Source organism: Juglans regia, chromosome 7, assembly GCF_001411555.2.
Source record: "Juglans regia cultivar Chandler chromosome 7, Walnut 2.0, whole genome shotgun sequence".
Lineage (NCBI taxonomy): Eukaryota > Viridiplantae > Streptophyta > Magnoliopsida > Fagales > Juglandaceae > Juglans > Juglans regia.
The window spans coordinates 2,102,312-2,125,767 of record NC_049907.1 but is presented as its reverse complement, the minus strand read 5'-3'; the positions used below and the strand labels follow the sequence as shown (position 1 = coordinate 2,125,767).

At 37.1% G+C, this 23,456-nt stretch overlaps 1 protein-coding gene across 1 annotated transcript; it reads right to left on the bottom strand.

Moving 5' to 3' along the window:
• Positions 1 to 2,394: 2,394 nt before the first annotated feature.
• On the bottom strand, positions 2,395 to 21,814 carry LOC108982936 (methionine aminopeptidase 1D, chloroplastic/mitochondrial). Its single transcript, XM_018954419.2, has 10 exons — positions 21,669 to 21,814; positions 21,243 to 21,312; positions 19,789 to 20,017; positions 19,262 to 19,423; positions 19,123 to 19,164; positions 18,546 to 18,617; positions 4,822 to 4,901; positions 4,314 to 4,411; positions 3,768 to 3,815; positions 2,395 to 2,753 (listed from the first exon to the last, which is right to left on the bottom strand). Exons 1-10 carry the CDS (start codon positions 21,772 to 21,774, stop codon positions 2,608 to 2,610), a joined length of 1,053 nt encoding a protein of 350 aa, XP_018809964.2. The 5' UTR covers positions 21,775 to 21,814; the 3' UTR covers positions 2,395 to 2,607.
• Between the last annotated feature and the right edge of the window lie 1,642 nt (positions 21,815 to 23,456).

Here is a 23,456-nt window from a genome sequence, read left to right as displayed (position 1 = left end):
ACCAAAGAGACCCATGCATATAACAAGAAGAAACTGTAATTTGTAAATCTATGTAGACATTTGATACATGTGCTTCAAATACAATGAAGTTGAATTATCAGTGTCATACCAAATGACTAGTATTGACAAAATCTTTAAGTTTCAAACAAACTTTGCAAGAACAAAATCTCCAAAACTACACTTGCTGCCTTCCCCAACCACCAATGAGGAAGATCACCTGGCTTTCTTAGAAAATGAATGTATTTAATTCAATAAAAAAATGTCGTTTATTTAATTCAATAAAAAACTGTCGTAGAAACTACTAGCATTCCTAGACTTCAATGATAACATTAGTTTTTATGAAGTACCCCTGTATACTTCATAATATTTTTTAGTAACGATATACACCATATTCTCATTCTATTTTGATCATATTAAGTGGTATGTATCACATTTATCACCATTAAATGATAAAGAAACATATAATAAATGATCATTTAATGGTGATAAATATATCACTTCATACTTAGTGAGATGAAAGTGGAATGATAGTATGATATATAGAATTCTCCAATATTTTTTACACAAAAAATTTGCTAGAGATGCAACAGTTTGAAGGTCTAGAGATGCGATCGTTTGAAAGGGTGCGCGGGTCTGGTTTGGAGCTCCTCCGTGGTCTTGGAGGTCATAAGGCGTGCAAAGTTCGCAAAGGTGTTAAAGTGGGTCTCTTCACAGGAGGAAAATACACACATAAGGGATTTTGATTTTGATTTTGCTTTTGCTATGGTATGATGCGGTGCGAGATTTTTCTATGCGCTTAAGTGATGTGGCAGCTCATTATTGGCTTTCGTTAAACTCATGGCATCGGATTTGCCATTCCAAAGAGGAACTATATTTATTAATGCCTTGTTTTGGGGTTGCCGTAGAAATTTTAAAAAGTGATTAAATAATTTTAAAATTTTTTTAATAAAAAAAATTAGGTTGTTTGGATTATATATTAAAGTATTATTTAATCTTAATAGGTTATAAAGTACGTTTGATGAAAACAAACATGTTTTTCTTAAACATAATTCGAATTTTAAAAAAACTGTCAATAAATGAAAATACCGTATAACTTTAATATAATTACAACTTTCAAACTTTTAAAAATATGATAATAATTTTTAGAAAACCAAATAATCATAATTTCCACCTTGTAAAGCATTTTTTAAATTTGTTTATAAACAAATATAATATGTTTGAAAATTAAGCATATGGTCATCAAATAGTAAATAACTTTTTAATAGTAAAATTTATTATTTAAGTTATAAAAAATAAGTCTTTAAACTATAAGCTGTATTTTCTAACCTAATTCCAAACATGCATTAAATGTCAAAACTAGACGCGAGGAAGCGTCGGTCTCAAATCAAGTGTGTTTGTAGATATATAAGGTCTCGTTTGGATAGTGAAATGAGATGAGATGATATTTAAATAATAATAAAATAATTTGTAAATAATAATAAAATAGTTTGAGTTAAGATGTCTATGAGGTTTGTTTAAAATTTTAGAAAATTTGTCATGATTAGATAAAAAAGTTGAACATTTGAAATTAAAAAGTGTTTGTATTTGTAATGTTTGGATATTGAAATGAGATAAGATGAAATGAGATGATAATATCTCGCAATTCAAACCAGGCCTAAATATGGTGAAATTTATATACCATGTGTTATTACGAAAAATGATTTATGCAATTTAAAAAAAAAGGACAAATTTGATTAAAAAAACTCACTTTTTATAATATGCAAGTTCCGCTCTTTTTTTTTAAAAAAAAAAGAATAGACAAGTCGGATAACCATATAAAAAAAAATCAATTTTTATTGCGAACCCACTATTTTATAAAGAAAGTGCACATGACTTATAAATTTTAGAACCACATCTAGTATTACATATTATTTTTTTAAGTAAAAAAACATTTGAGATAAATAATAGTAGAAAATATTAATTTTAAAATAGTATTATTCGGAATTATTATTCATCTTTTGAGTTGAAATGAAAATTGAAAGTTGAATAAAATGTTGTTATAATATTATTTTTAATATTATTATTATTTTAAAATTTGAAAAAGTTGAATTGTTTATTATATTTTGTGTGAAAATTTGAGAAAGTTATAATAATAATATGAAACACTTATTGTATTTAAACAAAGCCTAAATAAAAAGAAACCAATTTAGTGAGTGACGGGAAATTTTCATAATGCCTAAAGAATTTTCGTAATGAAGAATGTCTATCTGAAGTCGCAATTGCAATACAATTGCCTTAATAATTATTTATTAACATGATTCTAAAGCCTATGCTGAGTCCATGTTTTTTGCTTGAGATATATATTTTTTCCATTAATTTTCTGAGAAAACCAATAATTCACAACTGAAAGAGAAGAAAGAAAACTGAGAAAGAATACATATTTTCTTCTGAAGACCAAATATTGATGATATGCAACAAGAAATTGAACCAAATTCTTGTCTGTATGCCCATAATAATAAGAGAGGCTGGAAGAAATGTAGCAGATGAAACCAGAAGATGGACAACATAAATCTAGAGTTGTTTAAATGAATAAAAATTTTGAAGAAAGGAAAGTTACAAACAATAATTTTAACACTGTGTCAATATCTCAGCTCCATCTTGGGTTATTAGAATCGTGTGTTCAAATTGTGCTGACAAGCTCCCATCTTCTGTAACGACTGTCCAGTCATCATCCCACATCAAAGGATTACTGCTACCTATTGTAAGCATTGGTTCTGCATAATTTACCAAAACATGCACACGATCATCCATAATCTGAATCTGACACATTTAAATCGTTTATTTTGTAACCACAACAAGAATAATTATCAAAAGAGTCTGTATAGAGGAACATAGACAATGAGAGCTGAAACCATATAAGCAGTGAATGTATTTGCTAGTAACCAAGATCTGTGGTATGGTTGTTGAGTGCACACCAGCAAGTGCAAATTCATCAGGCATTATTCCAGAGTCTAATTACCTCTTTGTATCCTTTCAAATTGGAAGGACACGCCGAGGCCCCCCGTTCCCAGGGTTAGACTATTCCCTACTATAAGCCTACTCGTAAGTTTGAATAGAAGCAATCTTGAAAGCATGCACTTCTTGTTATAACTAGACTGTGCTACTCACTGGGCATGGACACACTATGAAATCACTGGCCACAGTAAGAGATTCTAACAGAAGAATATCAGGCGTGCTCGTATGAAGTCACAATTCTTTTCAACAACACATTTTCATTTTCTTTAGAGTAAGTATGGATTCCTCGACTTTAGGAATCACTTTCTGAGTAACTCCAAAAATCCAAGGAAATCATGTGAAGCCATGACCAGCCACTAATCTAAAGAGACTCCTTCAAAGTCAAAATCATCAGGTTTATCATTGATTACAAGTATTACGTCCAAGGAGTTCAAGAAACATCCAAAGATCATTCAACGATTGGATTTAATGCAATCTTTATGGTCAGTGTTAATAGTTTATTACAAAAAGTTGAACTGCCAAATTATGTCAACAAAGCCATCTTTTGTTTTTTCCAAAAAAGTACAAGGTAGCAATTTGAGTCAATACATACAGACTTCTGTCATTCCATCAATAATGATCTCTATCAGACCTACTTTGTTTTCTAAATGTACAGATTTGAATAACTTCTTTTAAGAAAATTGCAGAGAAACCACATATCATAATTCATGAGCATGAGAATCCATGGGCAACTAAAGATAACTAAAATAACTTAATAAGGGAAAATTAAGTACCAATTGTGAAGGTTTGATTCAACATCATGCGTCCAGCATCATTGTTCCCTGAAAAGAATTAAGTACTATTACAACAGAGTATGTTGGAGCTGCCGTGGAAAATGTACACATGGCACAGGGAGATAGAGGCAATCTTGTAAATGAGAACTCATTATAACAATACTGGAAGAACTTATCAAAAAATACTGAAAGAAATTCAAAATGCAATGACCACAATTACTGAACTTCATATCACTTTATTGCTTTCAATTTCCGAATAAGGGACCATTCAATGAGTACATAAATTTAGATCATAGAACAGTATGGCAAGTTGCATTTTGGTCAAATGGCATGTCTTTCTATGTTCGGGATGGTCTTATCAAAGTTGATGTACCATTGATGTTAGCCAACAATTTGCATGACTTGGAAGAAATAAGCAGAACTAAAATATAAAATCTGATCTAAACAAGATCACACAAACCAAAATCAATATTGGCATTGAAAGCAAAGGCTAAGACAAAAATGAATAATATAGAAAGACACAATATAAAAGCTTAGGAAAATTACTGAAGTGTAGAATAACTGGATCAGCATGAAATGCACGCCCAACCCCATGGCCAACAAACTGTCGAACAACGCCATAATGATATTTATCTGCATGGTCACTTAAGGGGAGAAAGACGTGCGCATGAACACACATGTTTACAATAAGTTAGTGTGAAAAAGAGAATCAACATTCACGTATAGTAAACTAAAAATGCTAACACAATCTTCAATAATTACAAGTATCTAAGATAAAAGATCACAGAAAGTAACAGTATATTGACTCATTAAATCATAAGAGTTGATCATCATTTTCTTTTGACAAATTTCCTAACTAAAATTATTTGATAAGGGGGCAAAAGATAAGTTAAGCATAGGGAATCGGATGCGGCAAAAAGAAATGGCAGACAACAAACATGCAATTCTCTAATTCCTAAAAACTAATTCAACGACATAGCCACAGAGACTGCAGAAAAAAGAGGAGAAATCAGAACCAAAAGATTAAGAAATAAAAATATAGTCGAGGACTTACTGAATTGTCTTTCCAATTTTCTTGAAATCAACTCCTGGTGCACATATCAATATTGCTTTATATAGACATTCTTTAGTCACCTGAAGCATAAATCCCAACCAATACTAGGTATAAATATAAGTAACATAAGGAAGAAAGCATCTCTAGTTGTTAAACAATCTTCTTTAGGACCAATATCATTCAAGAAACTTTTCCTAAGAATGTAAAATAATACCATAAACAAAAAGAGTGCACAAAAGGTAACAAATAAAAGGAATTGAAACTTCTAATTAATGGCCAAAAGTAATTCAACAAGTCAACAGATCATTCGTAATTTACATTTAGCATAGAGAGATGATGACCATCCAATTTGACCGTACTTGTTGCAAATCAGTACACATTAACAGTTTTCCACCCCTGTACCGTTTTGCTGGACCTCCTTTCCCTTTTTGATGTCCAATTGTAGTTTTCCAATGTGAAGACTTGAAGGATCTTAGATTTACAAAATAAATATTCTAGACATTGGGGGATTTGATGGGCTAAACCAAAATTTTCTCTCCGTACAAACCAATTTTTTTTTTTCTCTGATGATGGTCTGTGGTCTGTGGCAGTGAGATTGCAGTTGAGTTTAGAGTTGTAGGTGTGATTAGCATGGGGATTCCTAAACACTTACTGATAGAATCGAAGGCTTTTTCATTTGCAAGGGAGGGAAATTCCTTGCTCATTACTGAGAGAACCTGGAAGGTGATAAATAAGGTGACAATGGGATTGTCCACGGTGCAGTGGCTGGCTAAAGCACTGGAGGACTGTTTGTAGGGGGTGTAAAAAAGGACTTCTATACCACGTTAAGGGAAGGGAATTACAGCTTCATAGCACAGCGGTACTCTAATATTCGCGGTTAGTATATGGCAATAGTGGAATACGGTGGTGGAAGCAGGCACAACGGTTAATATTCGCGGTTAGAGGCACTGTGGGAGTTCGTAAACAAAGGAAAAGGGCTAAACCGCAGAAGAGGAAGAGCACCTTTAGGCGTGGTGCTTCAGCTGCAAAACCACTCTATAGGGAGGTTTTGGAGCAATGTTTTGAATACCGTACTAGACGCTGTCAATGGACAGCTTTGCTGTCCATTTTTGTTTCCATATATTGTTTCCTTGATTTACTCTTCAGAATCATTAGCTTAATAATTGACAGATTGTATAGGGATAGAATTAGCATATACAACGTTATTTCCATGTATAGAATCCTTTCCATGTATAGAATCCTTTGTACAGTTTATATATTGGAGAGAAACCACAAGGCCGAAGACTTTTGGCTATTTTCACACAATATTTCGACTTATCTTGACATGGTATCAAGAGCCGTCTCCTAGTTTCTTGTCGTCGTCAATTTTTTCGGCAATCCCGTTTCGGGTCTGGTGGCTTCGGCACTCTCTGTTGTTGGGTGGCTGTCGACGCAGTCTTCTCTATGCCTTTCGGCCATTTCTGTGGTCAGTTGCTTGTCGGCGCAACACTCTGGTAGTGTTTCCGGCGTCTCTGTGTCTTCGTAGTTGCCATCGCAACTCTCTGGCAATTTTTGGCTCTGGGATTCTCGTTGTTGTGACTTTCGGCTTCGTCTGGGTGGCTATGGCTTGTTCTGGTTATTCCCGTTTGGGTTCTCGACTTCGTCTGGGTGCAGCTTCTCACGTGGGATTTTTTTTCTCTCGCGGCTTGGTCAGTTTTTTATGTTCTTTGGCTTTCGGTTTCTGTCTTGATTTTGTTTCCTGGAGACTATAGAAACTTTCGGTCTATATTTTTTTGGTCTCGGTTGATTTCCCTTGCTGTTTCTGTTTTTGCTTTGTCTTGGCTTCATTTATTTGCGATGGACTCTGCACCTGTATGTGTCAAGTTTACGGGCACCAATTATTCTACTTGGGCATTTCAGTTTGAGCTTTTCCTCAAGGGAAAAGATCTTTGGGGTCATATTGATGGCACAGATATCGCCCAAACATCTAATCCCGACACATCCCATGATCTCAAGACTTCTCCTTCATGGGCTGTGCTTGATGCTCGGATTATGTCTTGGCTTCTTGGTTCGGTGGAACCACATATTGTTACCAACTTACGGGCTCATCGTTCCGCTCAATCCATGTGGAATTACTTGAAGAAGGTTTATCATCAAGCTAATGATGCTCGTCGCTTTCAGTTAGAACATGTGATTGCCATGTTTCAACATGGTAGTCTTTCCATCCAAGACTACTACTCAGCATTTCTAACTCTTTGGCATGAATATACTGATTTGGTTACAGCGGATGTTCCTGTTGCCGCTCTTTCGACTATTCAGACTCTTCATGAGACTAGCCGGCGTGATCAGTTTCTTATGAAACTACGCCCGGAATATGAATCTATTCGCTCCTCTCTGCTGAATAGATCACCTGTTCCTTCTCTTGATATTTGTTTTGGTGAGTTATTTCGTGAAGAACAACGTCTTAGTACTCAAGCTATTCTGGAGCAATCTCATGGTAATTCTGGGATGGCAACTGTGGCTTATGCTGCCCAAGGACGAGGATCACCTATGACTTCTAAAAATTTACAATGTTTCTATTGCAAGGAATATGAGCATATTGCTGCCAACTGTCCCAAGAAATATTGTTCTTATTGCAAGAAAAATGGTCATATTATCAAAGAATGTCGCATCCGTCCACAGAATCGTCAAGCTCAAGCATTCCAGACTTCTGTTATTGTTCCTCCTGCAGCAACTCCTGTAGCACATGGCTCCTCCTCAGGTGCTTCCTTTGATTTTGCACCTCCTGCAGCAAATTACTGCACACCAGAAATGGTGCAACAAATGCTCATTTCGGCATTATCTGCGATGAGATTTCAAGGTAAAAATAATACTAAACTCTGTTACGTAGACTCGGGCGCTTCTAATCACATGACGAATACTTCCACAACCCTGTGTCATGTTCGGCCCTATGCTGGTCAATCTGCCATTCAGACTGCCAATGGTAGTTCTTTGCCTATAGATGCTGTTGGAGATGCTTCTTCCACATTTACTGATGTGTTTCTTGCTCCTCAGCTTTCCACGAATCTTATTTCTGTTGGTCAATTAGTTGATAACAATTGTGCTATTAATTTTTCTGGTGATGGTTGTGTTGTGCAGGACCAGGTCACAGGGGAGCCGATCGCGAAGGGACCTAAAGTGGGGCGCTTGTTTCCACTATTTTTACCTATTCCCACATTTTCTTCAGTATCCTCTATTAAATCTTTTGCTTGTAATAATGTTCCTGATTTGAGTATGGTATGGCATCGTCGTTTAGGCCATCCCAATACTCAGATCTTATCTCATGTATTGCACTCTGGTTTTCTTGGTAATAAAGAACGTTCTTCTTCTTTATCTTTTGAGTGTGATTCTTGTAAACTTGGTAAAAGCAAAACACTTCCTTTTCCTTTGCATGCTAGTAGAGCGTCTCATTGCTTTGATCTTATTCATAGTGATGTTTGGGGACCTTCCCCAGTTAGTTCACATAAAAAATTTAAATACTATGTGACTTTTATTGATGATCATAGCAGATTCACTTGGGTTTATTTTCTTCGCTCTAAATCTGAGGTTTTTCGTACTTTCACTGAGTTTTTAGCGTATGTCGATAATTAATTTTCTGCGACTATTAAGACGTTACGCACAGATTCTGGTGGTGAATATTTGTCTACTGAGTTTCAGGTATTCTTGGCTTCTAAAGGTATTATCCATCAACGTTCTTGTCCCGCTACTCCCCAACAAAATGGAGTAGCTGAACGCAAAAATCGCCATCTTCTTGATGTGGTACGTACTCTCTTGTTAGAATAATCTGTTCCCTCCATGTTTTGGGTCGAGGCTCTGAAAACTGCTACTCACTTGATTAATCGTTTACTTTCCCAAGTCTTACACATGGAATCTCCCTATTTTCGTTTGTTTGCTAAGCAACCTAGTTACGATAATCTCTGTATCTTTGGTTGTGTTTGTTTTGTTCATTTATCTCCTCATGAGCGACATAAATTATCTGCTCAATCTGTTAGATGTGCATTCTTGGGATATAATGTGTCAAAAGGGATTTGTTTGCTATGATCCTACTTTACATCGCACACGCATTTCTAGGAATGTTATTTTCTTTGAAAATCAACATTTCTTTCCTGTGCCTTCTATGCCCTCTTCTTCCACTGTGGTCCTCCCCTCTTTTGAGCAGCAACTCTCAGATCTTCATCAAGTCAGTTCTCGCTTTAAACCAGGTATGGTGTATACGAGACGCTCCCGCCCACAGTCTCTTCCGGTGGCTCACCCGCTATCTGATCCTAACATGCATCAGAATCAGTTAGTTGCAACGCCTCCAGAGCCTTTGGTACGTCGCTCTCCTCTAGTGTCTATACCCCCAGATAGGTATGGGTTCTCTTCTGGCAATTCTATTTCCGCTCTTACTGCTGCATTGTCCAATTTTGATATTCCCACATGCTACTCACATGCTGTCAAGCATGACTGTTGACGACAAGCTATGCAGGAAGAGATTGCCGCTCTAGAGGCCAATCATACTTGGGACATTGAACCTTGTCCTTCCACTATAGTTCCTCTGGGTTGCAAATGGGTTTACTCAGTCAAGGTTCGCTTTGATGGAAGTTTGGATCGTTATAAAGCTCGGCTTGTTGCCCTTGGGAATAATCAAGAATATGGTGTCAATTATGAAGAGACCTTTGCTCCTGTGGCTAAGATGACTACTGTTCGTACAATCCTAGCTCTTGCTGCTTCCCATGATTGGCCACTACATCAGATGGATGTCAAGAATGCTTTTCTTCATGGGGACCTTAAAGAGTGTATTTATATGAAGCCGCCCCCGGGATTGTTTCCCTCTCCGACCTCCAATGTATGTAAACTTCGTCGCTCTCTTTATGGTCTCAAACAAGCTCCAAGGGCCTGGTTTGATAAGTTTCGAACCACTTTATTACAATTTTCCTTCAAGCAGAGCAAGTATGACACTTCATTGTTTCTTCGAAAATCAGACATGGGTATTGTTGTCCTTTTGGTTTATGTTGATGATATTGTGATTACTGGTTCCGACTCTGCTTTACTTGTCCAGCTCAAGACTCATCTCTCAGAATCTTTTCATATGAAAGATCTTGGGTCTCTCACATATTTTCTTGGTCTTGAGGTACATCGTAGTTCCTCTGGTATTTCCCTCAATCAGCATAAGTATGCTACTGATTTGGTGGCTACAGCTGGTCTACAGGAAGCTCCCTCTGTCGATACTCCCATGGAATTAAATGTCAAGCTTCGCAAAGAGGAGGGTGACTTACTTACCGATCCCAGTTTATATCGGAAGTTGGTGGGTAGCCTTGTCTATCTCACTATCACTAGACCAGATATTTCCTTTGCTGTACAGCAAGTCAGCCAGTTTCTTCAAACTCCCCGTCATCTTCATTTGGCTGCTGTTCGTAGGATTATACGCTATGTTCAGGGCACTTCTGCCCGTGGGTTATTCTTTCCTGCAGGCAATTCTCCTCGTCTTGCTGCTTATAGCGATGCTGATTGGGCTGGTTGTGCTGATACACGTCGCTCCATCACTGGTTGGTGTGTGTTCTTAGGTGATGCGTTGATCTCTTGGAAGAGTAAAAAGCAAGACAGAGTTTCTAAGTCCTCTACAGAATCTGAATACCAAGCGATGTCTCTTGCTTGTTCCGAGATTATTTGGCTTCGAGGTTTGCTTGCTGAGTTAGACTTCTCTGAGATTGATCCTACACCTTTACACGCCGATAATACAAGTGCTATTCAGATCACGGCTAATCCTATCTATCATGAGCGCACCAAGCATGTTGAAGTAGATTGTCACTCTATCCGTGAAGCCTTTGAAGCTCGTGTTATCACTCTTCCGCACATTTCCACTGAGCTACAAATTGTAGAGATCTTTACCAAGGCTCTTACTCGTCATCGACATTGCTTCCTAAGTAGCAAATTGATGTTGGTTGATCAACCCGCATCAATTTAAGGGGGGCTGTCAATGGACAGCTTTGCTGTCCATATTTGTTTCCATATATTGTTTCCTTGATTTACTCTTCAGAATCATTAGCTTAATAATTGACAGATTGTATAGGGATAGAATTAGCATATACAACGTTATTTCCATGTATAGAATCCTTTGTACAGTTTATATATTGGAGAGAAACCACAAGGCCGAAGACTTTTGGCTATTTTCACACAATATTTCGACTTATCTTGACAGACGCCATATAGGTCAAGGCACTAGAATGAAATATTTCGATACCGATACCGTTTCAGGATAGTCGATATATGAATAACTTATATATATAAATTATATTCCAAAATAATAGTTTATATATAAATACATATATATAAATTATAAATAGTCTAGTCTGAATTGGGGGTCAAAAAATGAGCTCGTAGTTTGAAAAAAATAAAAATAAAAATAAAGGCCAAAATATCGGCCGATACGGGCTGAAATATAGGCTGGTACAGGCCGAAATATAGGCCGGTACGGCCGGTATTTGGGCCGATATGAAATATGTGTAATACCTATACCGGACCAGTGACCGGTATGGCATATTTCGGCCATACCAGCCGTTACGGTACGGTATTTAAAACAGTATTCTGGAGGCAACAACAATGTCGAGGCAACCCAATGACAAGGGTGGAGGTAGCGGCATCAGGGAAGCTCTGAGAGGAGCCTCTACTAGTCGGGGCAATGGGCAGAGGTATGGCAGAGCTCCTTATACAATAGGGACAGGCTCTGCGCAATGGAAGGGTGGCGGTGGCAGGCCTGCTATTGGCTTGGCAAAGGGAAGTGTACACAGTACGCTACTGGACTTGAAGGAGCAACTCTGCTTGCTTCAGGACAGAGTGGACTTTTTATTATGGTGTGAAGAGGAAGGAAGAGGCACGGGAATGGACTCGGCGAAAAGAGGCCTCAATACAGGCTTGGGCATGGATGATTCTGGACGTATTAGAAAAGGGCAGATTAAGAAAAGTCAAAGGGGCTTGGGCTCGTTCGTTGCTGGATCTAGTAGCAAGGTAGCCCATGAGGAAAACTTTAGTAACTTGCGGAGCCTAAAGCAAGTGGGCCACTTCGTCAGGCCTCAGCCCATTGGGCTAGATGGTAGAAAGGAAAAGAGGGCTTAGCCTGTATGGAGAGCTCGAGAAGGAGGTGTGATGGCCTCCTGTAGAAGGGGTTTTGCATCCGCACCAGAAAAGGCTCTGATCTCGTCAAGAAAGACCGAGCAACACTTGACGGATACCCAGAGGGGGACGATGATGGTGGAGGAGACGTCAACAACAAGCTTCAAAATAGATCAGAATGTCTTCATACTAAAAAACGTTGGATTTTAGTCGTTTCTTAGCCAGAAAACGCCAACAAACAGCAAGGATGAAGTTTCTCTTCTGGTGGAGGCTTCCACAGCTGGTAGTGGAGGGGCGATATGCTTACTCCGACGAGTTTTCCCTCCCTAGTAGCGATGCGGGAGTTGGGGAAGCTTCATAGATGCTTGTTCCATCGCAGGGACTCTCTAAATAGGTGTATGAGAATAATTTCATGGAGGAGGAAATGGGGACGCCAATGGGCTTGCAGTGGCCTACTAAAGATGGGGAGCCTAGACCACTTAACTGCTAGTTACTAACCCAGTCTAATGTTTCTGATTGGGTTCTACACAAGGCGAAGGAAATTCAATGTTGCGTGGGGATGGAATGTGAGGGATTTGATGAACAATTTATGGCTTTGCTCACTGCCATTGAAGTGAGTCATAAACAGCTTAAAAAATCTAGATCCAAAAAACAAAGGGAGCTAAAGAGATTAATGTGGTCGCTTAACTATGAGGGTAGCTCTAGTAGAGAAAGATCCAAAGGGAAAGGGCTAACTTCTTTTTTATCAAGCCCAAAATTGTTTCTTGAAATGTTCGAGGGCTCAACGAGGCCAATAAGCGTCTTCATATAAAAAATTTGCTTCGTGAGTTGAAAGTGGACATAGTATGTTTGCAGGAAACTAAGCTGAAATCCATTACAAGAAGAATTGTCCGAAGTATATAGAGCTGTCCATATGTTGATTGGGCTTATCTAGCATCGGATGCGGCCTCAGGAGGTGTTTTAATGATGTGGGATAGAAGGGTGGTAGAGAGAATGAAGGAATTCATAGGGGAGTTCACAGTGACATGTTCATTTAAGAGTGTGGAAGATAACTTCTTGTGGGCTTTTGCTGGTATTTATGAGCCGAATGTGGATAATAACAGAAGATTTTTATGGGAAGAATTAGCTGGACTCCATAGCTAGTGGGACTTGCCATGGTGCATACGTGGGGATTTTTATGTTATAAGGTTTCCAAGTGAACGCTCAAGAGAAAGCAGGCTACGACCAGCAATAGTAGAATTCTCAGTGTATTTTTGACTTGAGTTTGATTATTCCTCTCAATGGGGGAACATTCACGTGGTCCAACAGTTAGAATTGGTCTAGATTGGGCAGATTTTTACTCTCGTCGGAATGGGAAACTCACTACCCAGATGTGTGTCTAAAGACTGTCTCGTCTTTGTTCGTATCATTTTCCAATATTGTTGGATTGTGGCGATATCCAAGAAGGGCGGCGTTACTTTTAAGTTCAAAAATATGTGGCTGAAAACTGAAGGTTTGTGGATAGGGTCAGACAATGGTTGTCCTCATACTAGATTCATAGTACCCCTAGCTTTATCTTTGCAGGTAAACTGAAATCTCTAAAAAATTATTTAAAGCTTTGGGACTCTCTCTCCTTCGGCGACATAGGCGAATGGAAGAAATCTATGGTGGAGGAGCTTTAGGAGTTAGAAAGGTTACAAGAGGGTCGGGTTCTATCCTCTGAAGAATTATCTTGGAAGGCAGAGTTGGTATCAAAATTAGAGAGGGTTATCTTATTGGAAGAAATATCTTGGCGAAGTGATTGAAAGAAGGGAATTGAAGTACGAAGTTCTTCCATAGAGTGACTAGCTCTCATAGGCGAACCAATAACATTGAGATGCTAAATATAGATGATGTGGCTTGTACGGATGTTCTTTCTATTCAAGAACATGTGGCTGATTTTTATGAACAGTTGCCTACCGAGCAAGAGGGGTGGTGACCAAAGCCGGATGGACTAGTTTTTGAGTCAATTGAGTTGCATACTATCTCTTGGTTGGAGAGGCCTTTCGATGAGTCAGAGGTTCATGGAGTGGTGAGGAAAATGGTAAGAGAAAAAGCACCAGGTCCGGATGGTTTTTTTATGGGATTCTTCCAATCATGTTAGGAGGTGGTGAAGGAGAGTCTAATGAAGGTGTTCCAAGAACTGTCGGTTGGAAAATTTGAGAAAAACCTCAATGTCACATTTATTTGCATTGATTCCTAAGAAGGCCAGGGCATTAGAGGTTAAGGACTTCCGCTTATTAGTCTTGTGAACATGGTATATAAGATAATCTCCAAGGTGCTTGCAAACCATCTAGGGGAGGTATTGGGAAAAATTACAAAACTCAAAATGCATTTGTAAGGAGCATGCAAATTCTGGATTCGGTTCTCATCACCAATGAATGCATGGATAGTAGATTAAAATTTGTCGATACAAGTAGGGGTGTAACCGGTCCGGTTCGGTCCGGTTTTGGATAAAATCTAGGATCGAACCGGTATGTACCGGTTTTGTATTTTTCAAAACCGATTACGCACTGGTTACCCTCCTAAACCGGTACTTCCGGTCCGGTCCGGTCCGATTTTTTTAAAATGTAAGTTTCACAATTTGTCATTAAAAATTTGTTTATAAAAAAAAAAAAAAAAACTGATTTAAAAAAAACTGTTTTATACTTTTATTAATATATTAGACTATATAATAGTATTAATATTAGACTTTTGATATGGTTATAAGTTATATATTAGTATTAGTTATAAACTTTTAGTGATTTAGTATTAACATTTTATGTAATAATTTATAAATTATATTAAGAAATTATTTCATATATGAATATATATAATTATATATATTATATATAAAAATTTCACATAAAAATTTATAATTATACATTATGGAAAATGATAGAGTTACTACCCTTTTACTACTTATTTACTACTTTTTTTATATTTGATTTTTTTTATAATTTTTTATTTTACTTAATAGTTAAGGAAGTGATAATTAGTAAATTTATATATTTTTTTAATTTTTTCTTAATGATTAAGGATGTTAAAAAAATATTTAAAATAAAATGATAAAAAAATAAAAACACTACAAGTAGTAGATTGGTAGTAGTAGGTAGTAAGCCTATCACTACCCATACATTATATATAAAACTTATATATATTAATATTTAATATATATAAAAAATATTTTATATAAAACTTATATATAAAAATATTATTTTTTATTTTTTTTAATCAATCGGTCCGGTTCGGTCCAAAAAATCCCGGAACCGGAACCGGAACCAGCCGGTTTTTACATTTTAAAAACCGGTTCCGGACCGGACCAGTTCAAAACCGGTAAAACCGGTCCGGTCTGGACCGGTTTGAGTTTACATCCCTAGATACAAGTATCCTATGCAAGTTGAATATGGAGAAAACATATGATCATATTAATTGGGACTTTCTATTGTACCTTCTTGGGAGGTGTGGTTTTGGGGAGAGATGGGTTTCGTGGATCAGATGGTGCATTTCAACGGTGAAATTTTTAGTTTTAGTGAATGGTAGCCCAATTGGTTTCTTCAACAGCTCCCAAGATCTAAGACAAGGAGATCTGTTGTCCCCACTCCTTTTCGTTTTGGTTATGGAGTCACTTAGTAAAATGATCTCGGCCTTGGTCATTAATGACTTCGTGAGTGGATTCTCAGTTGGTGTTTCCAACAGGGGTTCTCTTAACATTTCTCATTTATTGTTTGCAGATGATACACTAACATTTTATGAGGCAGATCGAAACCAGGTTCGGGCACTAAGGGCACTTCTTTGTTTTGGAGTGGCATTAGATTTGAAAGTGAACTTTGATAAATCAGAGATGGTGCCAGTTGGCAATGTTCGTAACATCTAACTTCTGGCTAACACTCTTGGATGTAAGATCTCCTCCCTTCCTATGAATTATCATGGTCTCCCGTTGGGGGTTGCCTCGAGGGCCAAATCAATATAGGATATAGTGATCGAGAAGATAGACTGTAGATTGGATGGTTGGAAGAGATTGTACTTACTGTAAGCTGGTAGGATCACCTTAATCAAGAGTACTTTGTCTAATTTACCAACGTATTCCCTATTCCCTATTCTAGCAAGTGTGGTGACCTGTATTGAGAAACTTTAACTCAATTTCCTATGGAGTGGCATGGAGGATGAATTCAAATTTCATCTAGTCAGATGGGAGAATGTATGCTCCCCAATCTCATCTGGTGGTTTGGGCATAAAAAATCTAAGGACTTTCAACCAGACCTTACTTGGGAAATGGTTGTAGCGGTATAATATGAAACTGAAAGTATTATGGAAGTCGATGATTGATTGCATATATGGGAGTGTGTGGGGGGTTGGTGCACTAGAGAGGTAAGTGGAGCCTATGAGATGGGAGTTTAGAAGCACATTAGACGAGGGTGGGGAGGTTTTACTCGTCATACTAGACTCGTGCTGGGAGATGGCTCTAGAATAAAATTCTGGAGCGACCTTTGGTGTGGGAATAATGCTTTAAAGGAATAATTCCCTTCAGTGTTCCGTGTTGCAAGTGAGAAAGAAGCTTCAGTGGCTGACCTTATGGTGATATTTGGGGATCAAGTTCAATGAAATATCAACTTTAATAGGGTGGCCCAAGATTGGTAAATAGGCAGCTTTGAGGAATGTTTTAGTCTTTTGTATTCCATGTCCACATCGAGCACTCAACACATACTGTGGTGGGTAACCGCATGCAAGGGTACATTCTCGATTCGCTCTATCTATAAGTCCCTCACACAATCACAGGACATTCAGTTTCCATAGAGAAGGATTTGGCGAAACAAGGCACCTCCTAAAGCGTCTTTTTCTATATAGACAACTTCTCTGGGTGAGATTTTGACGATGGATAACTTGCGGAAACCCAAGGTGATTATAGTAGATTGGTGCTATATGTGTAAGAAAACTGGCGAGATTGTGGATCACCTATTACTACATTGTGAGCTCACTAGAGCGTTATGGGATTGGAGTCTTTCGCATATTAGACTTAGCTTGGGTCATGCCAACCTCAGTGGCAGCGATTTTGGCCAGCTGGACAAATCTAGGCGGTATCCCACAAATCAAAGTCGTGTGAAAGATGGTTCCTATCTGTATTTTGTGGTGTTTGTTTGTGGCAAGAGTAGGGTGTAAATCGGTCCATCACCCCTCTGGACGGGACAGGTAGCTATCGGTCCAGTTTGGTCGGTTCGTTTGGTTTGGCCCAATTATTTTTTTATTTTTTGCTTCTTTTTTTAAAAATAAATTAATAAAAATTTTATTTAAAATACTAAATTAAAATTAAGTGAATTATTAATGTGGATTATGTAACTGACTCAATAAAAATTACTTTATATGGTCAATGATAATAAATTATATGAAAATTACATTCTTAACTTATATAATTACTATATAATTAGTTAATTGATATTATATTAATTTGTTAATAACATATTTAAAATTTTATATTTTTAATGGTGATAGGTTTGATGAAAATTACATAATTAACTGTACAATTATTATATAAAATATATATATTTTTAAATTCGGTCCGTTCGGTTCAGGGTGGGAAACCCCTAGACCTCCCACCTTGGACCGGGACTGGACCGAAAAGTCTCGGTCCTCTATTTCAGGGATCGAGACCGACTGGTCTTGGTCCCAGGTCGGTCCAGTCCAGTCCGGTCGGTTTCTCCGGTCCGAACCGACCAACTTTAACCCCTAGGCAAAAACGAAATAATCGGACGTTCGAAGATAAGGAGCGCACAATAGAGGAACTTAGATCTCTTTTTATTAGAACTCTATTTCTATGGGCCATAGTTGTAGATTTTAATGGACTTGATGTTCATGACTTTCTTGTATCTTTTGTTTCTTCCTAGATAGGTTATCTCTTGTATATCATCTTGTGTACTTGGGCTATGTCTATTATTATTAATACAATTATTTACTTATAAATAAATAAATAATATCAGTACACATTGCTCTCTCATTAGTTACCATTTAAAGTCACAAACACAAAATGTGGTAAATTTGTCTTCCCTTCAACCTCTATTCTTTGCTTTTAGGTTTAGTAGAAGAAAGATGGAGAAATCAGGAGTGTCCTTGTTGAATGGCTCTATTATCATTTTGTTGTTGAGTAACTCTTTTATGAATGCTTTGGTACCTCACATTAGTGAATTTATCCTTTTTTTATTATTATTATTATTGGCACAGGGTGTCCAAGAACAAAGTCCCGACCAATCTCGGGTCTGCACAAGCCCTGGTCAAGGAGTTTGACACAAGTGCATCTCGGGTAATTCAAGGGGAAGTTCCCACAGTCCGATGGCCCCTAGAAATTGTTTGCACCCAAGATAGTGAATTTATCCCATTAACTAATAAAAATCCCATCCAATAAGTAATGATTCTGGTGGAGTTAGGAAGGAGTTTGTACCCATTTACTGAACCAAGAAAGACATTGATTTCAAAACAACAAACCACCTTGTTCATGAAGACATAATTTTTATAGACTTTTTTTTTTTATAAGTATATAATTTTTATAGACTTAATTTCCAACTATCATGAATCTTAAATCGAACGCAAGGAGCTGTCCCTAGATTGAAGTCAAAGATAGCTACCTGGACTAGCTGTCTGGCCTCTTCATCAACGTCTCCACAGAAAAATGTTGCTGATGTATCCCCATGATACCCCTGCAAAACACAGTTACGCCACAAGTAATACTTGAGATCAAAAAAAGTAAATCATAGAATATGCTGTATGCATTAAAAGATATGTAAATGCAATATGCTGATGGTATGAGATTTACAGAAAAATCTTCTGATGTTGTTATCAAACGAAAAAACTTGAGTGGAAAACGAGGAGCGGAGGGATTGGGGGAAGAACAAAACAAAAAAGAGTTGATTGAGCACAAGACAGAATGATCACCACCAAATTAAGAAACAACGGAAGTGGGTTAATCTCACCACTTGTTTACAACAAAAAGTGAATATGAAAATGCTTGAAACAGTACCCAAGGTCTACAACCCAGCAGCATGAGCATCAATGAAATCATCCTAAAAAACTTTGGAAATACTAAAGGAATACATCAATAAGGTCAAAACAAGGTACGTGAATATCTCATCTCCAAAGTCTAAATCTATATGATACCCTTTCATTTCATTCAAATCATGCATGCCCAAAACAAAACCTGCTTACGTTTAGATAAACCGTAACATCAATATTGATAATATCACCATCCTGCAAATAAAATGTGTATCAGTAATTTGATCTAAATTCATATTTAAACAATTAAACATACTGGGTTAAGTAACTTTAGAACTTAAAATGAAAGGACCTCGAGAGCACGGGAATCTGGTATTCCATGGCAAATGCATTCATTCACTGACGTGCATACACTCTTTGGAAACCCACCATAGCCAAGAGGTGAGGGATAAGCCCCATTATCAATTATCATTTGGTGAACAGCTTGGTCAATTTCATCTGTCGTTATGCCTGGCTGCCACAACACATAAATTTTGATATGTGAAGGTGCTCATCTCCAACATCATGTACTACAATATACATTGCATCTATATATAATTTCCTTGTCAGCTACCAAACACAAACCAATGCTAGAAACCATCAATTGTTTGCAACAGTGAAGTGAGGAAAACTGATGGTAATATATAAGAAAAATTACAATACTTTTCAAAAGTCAATGCTAAGCTACAAAACCCAACTCTTATGGACAAAGCCCTTAGCAAGAAGGGGGGAGAGAGGGGGGTTGAATATCATGTTTTACAGGGAGAGGAAAAAATTTGGTGATAGATCACAAATTAAATCTATTTGAGAATGGGCGGACCAAAAGTATCACAATGTCACCTTGACTAAAGTCCCAGCATATTCAAGAACCTGTGCTGCAAGCCTTCCAGAAGCTCTCATGAATTCAACCCCCTTCTCATCATGCACTTCAGGTCCACTTGCAATTCCAGGTGGCTGCTTAGATTTCACGTAAGGAGGCCTCAGTATATGACCTGGAACAGGTCGACGAGGAGACACTTTCCCAGGCTTTAGACTTTTACGCTTGTTATTTGACAATTCATCTAGATTTCTGCTAATTTCAACGGAAAGCCTGTCAAATATCTATCTCTGAAAAATGTGTCGCTTGCACATATGCAATTTCATGATTGATCATGTCAAGTCCTCAATCCTCTGGAAAAAAGGCCCAAAGAGTGGCCATAACCAGATCATGAGTTTAAACAAAGCAGGAGATACAAAACCCACCCTAAAGACCAAGAGCTTCTTCTAACATACACATCAAAAGTGTGGAAGAAATATCAACCTAAAATGGCATGCACAATAATATCATCTTTAGTAATGCCTTCATCAGACAATTTTGTATAAACATCAGTCCTTTGAAATAATCATGTCACTCCAACTTTGAAGTAGTTCAAGTGTAGTAGCCTAAATTAAGTATGGGTCGGTGGTGAATGAGAATTTTCCTTGGGTTGTTACATACGGTATCGAAACTAATCCCAACCATAAGTATAGGACTTAAAGTTGTGCCTCCTATAATAAGATGGCCTGATGAGGACTATACCTCAGATTGAGTCTAGAAGGGTAGTAAAAAGAATCCCAAATTATCTAGGAGGGAGAAGTTCTTGCAGCTTATAACGATTTCAAGGGGCCTCAATTGAAACCTGGGCTAGTCATTTTGAAGTATAAGCGTAGATGTGACTTGGAATTTCCTTACCGATGCAAATTGAAACCTAAACAAACTCTTATATATGAATTCAGCAATATGTGATATAGGTCTACACTAGCCAAATCAGTTAGCTAACCACAGTCTCGATGGATTTGTTTATTGAATTTAGGAAAGGAATACCCACCGCTACGGTTTTAATCGTAGTTAATTGTATCTATAAGTTTTTTTTTTCTTTTACATTTGTTTGAATTATACAATCACAATTTTTTTTTTTTTTCAATAAATCACTCCAATTGCTCACGAATATTTGTAACCATGGGTAAAGTGCTACTTGCGATTTCAAATTCTCTGCCAATAAAAAACAAGACCATTAAATTCCATGCTATATACAAACCCCACTTAAGGTTTCATCTTTATGTTAATAGATTTTAGTGCATAAAACTATATTTTACTGCTATCAAATTAACAAAACAACATGGCACGGCTCATATTGCAGAATCATACTCTAAGGGTCATTACGCAGTGTTGGTCCCACTTAAAGTGAAGCCCTGGGAAGAAATGTGAAGACCATTGTTTGATTGTGTATGAGTCTTAACAAAATAATAATAATTTCAAATACAACATTACACACCTTCTATTGAATAAAAGGTTGGTTAAGCCAGAAAGCGTTCTGGATAACTGCAATGTCACATGCTTGCTTCCTACAAAAACAGCAAATTAAGAATAACCCAAACTCAACTTGAGATGACATTAGTCGTATGAAGTCCACAGCAGATTATACCAATCAATCCTCCTTTGTTAAGCAAGCTAACCATTCATTTCATACAAATATCACCTGAAAATAAACTCCTTGAAATTTTTTTATCTAGTTAGATCATTTATACAGAATACCGTTACCAATTGCTGCTGGGTTCTAACTCAAATGACACTTTTTCCGGTCGTGGGTTCAAAAAACGCTCCCTTGAAGAATTAGAATCGTTACAAATATCGCAGCTCAGTTTCCAAGAACCACAAGTAAGATTGAATAAAAAGAATAGTGAGGAAGAAAGTGAAGGACCTGGGTTGTAGCGGAAGAGTTGGTGAAGAGGCGGCGTTGAATGAAGGAAGCGGTCTCCAACAAAAGAAGAGAGAATCCTTGGTCGCAGAGACATGGCGCCTACCATTCTTCCCGTCTCTAAATATCCTTCCGCACTCTGTGTACCTTATAACACGAAACCGGAACATTGTCAATTTGTCGGTCTCTCTTTTTTAAGTAGAAACTAGGCCTCGGCTGAGGCCTCATAATAGACTGTTCAAGCCCAAGGCTGGCCATTTGGGCTCAGTTCAGCTATTCGGCCCAAAATGGAACTTTTTTTCTGCCATCTCATATCTGCATTGTATAATTAGAATTATGGACCTATGGTCAGTGTTTTTCAGATTAAAAAAAAAAACTCATAATAATAATCAAAATAATAATCTTTAATGAGACTTTTTTGTTCTCGCTGTAACAGATAATCATAAAGGGGTTTTTTAAGATTTAGGAACTTTTAAGGGTCTTTATGATAAATATTATATTGCTGGGAATTAGATAGGAACTAAAAATTAAAAGAGAAAAAACTGAAAACACGATCGGTTCCGCTTGCTGAGGGATTTCAACTAATTGGACAGTAGAATATGCATTAGGCAGACCTTTTGGCTCTAGGAACATGAGGGAAGAGCTTCCTCCAAAGCCTCCGAAGTGCTCGGAAACCCGCATATTGCCCCAACTATACCCAAAGAAGAAGAATTGTCATAAGTCATAACCCCTTTCGAGAAAAGAATAATTCTATATGAAGACCTTTACATCATATACACACCATCCATGTGACAAAATTTAATTTAAAATTTAAATCTTACAAACTAAATTATATCATATAGATGATGTGTGGTGTAAACACCTTCAAATAAAATTACTCAAAAAAATATTATAGAAAACGTCGTTTTTTAAATGTTGGGTTATTAAGGTAGCACATTAGTTTTCAAGGGTGAGAGACTTACCTTCTCATGATGTAGTTTGGTCTCCCTGTATATATCTCTTTTTTGAAATGAACACTTTAATTTAATTAAAATAGAGAGATGATCTTTATTAATACTAGATTCATGTATTAACGGGAATTGCATATAGCTAGCTATAAAGGCAAGTTTAGGCAACTATAGCCGGCCACCTTTAATAGGTTTTACTTGAAGAAGAAAGAAAAAAGAATAGTTCTTGTTCCTTTTATTTCTTTTAAGGTCAAAACATGTCATGATCAGATCGATCGATCTATTATTTTTTTGCCACACCAAGTGATGCAGGCACTACATACGTACGTACAAGCAACTATTTTGGAGCTTTTGTTGGAGATTCTCATTTTTACTACTTCCATGTCCTCCTTTAAATAAAAAAAAGCAAATAACATAATCCTATAAAATCGGAAAAGCATGATCGTCACATGAGATGGATCGAGCTAGCACAAGATAGTGCTGGCCGTGCGTGAGGCGCGCACACATGCATTGGAAAGGTGGGATCGAAAGCTATATTTTCTGAGAGCATTGTAATGAGGCCTTTATTTAAAAGAAAATAATTTATACATAATATTTTTTACAACACTTTATATAATTATGTTTTAAATGATGAGTATTTTTTAAAACATCTTGTAACATAATTTTATAAAAATACACTCATTTTATAACATTGTTGTGTAATATGTTGTGTGTATATCATTACTTATTTAAAATCTTTACATGATTAACATGCACGAATGTCCTTGTATCTCTCGATCACTCCTTATAATTATTACTTAATTTGAGATTTAAGCACATAATCACTCTGGTAATACATATATAT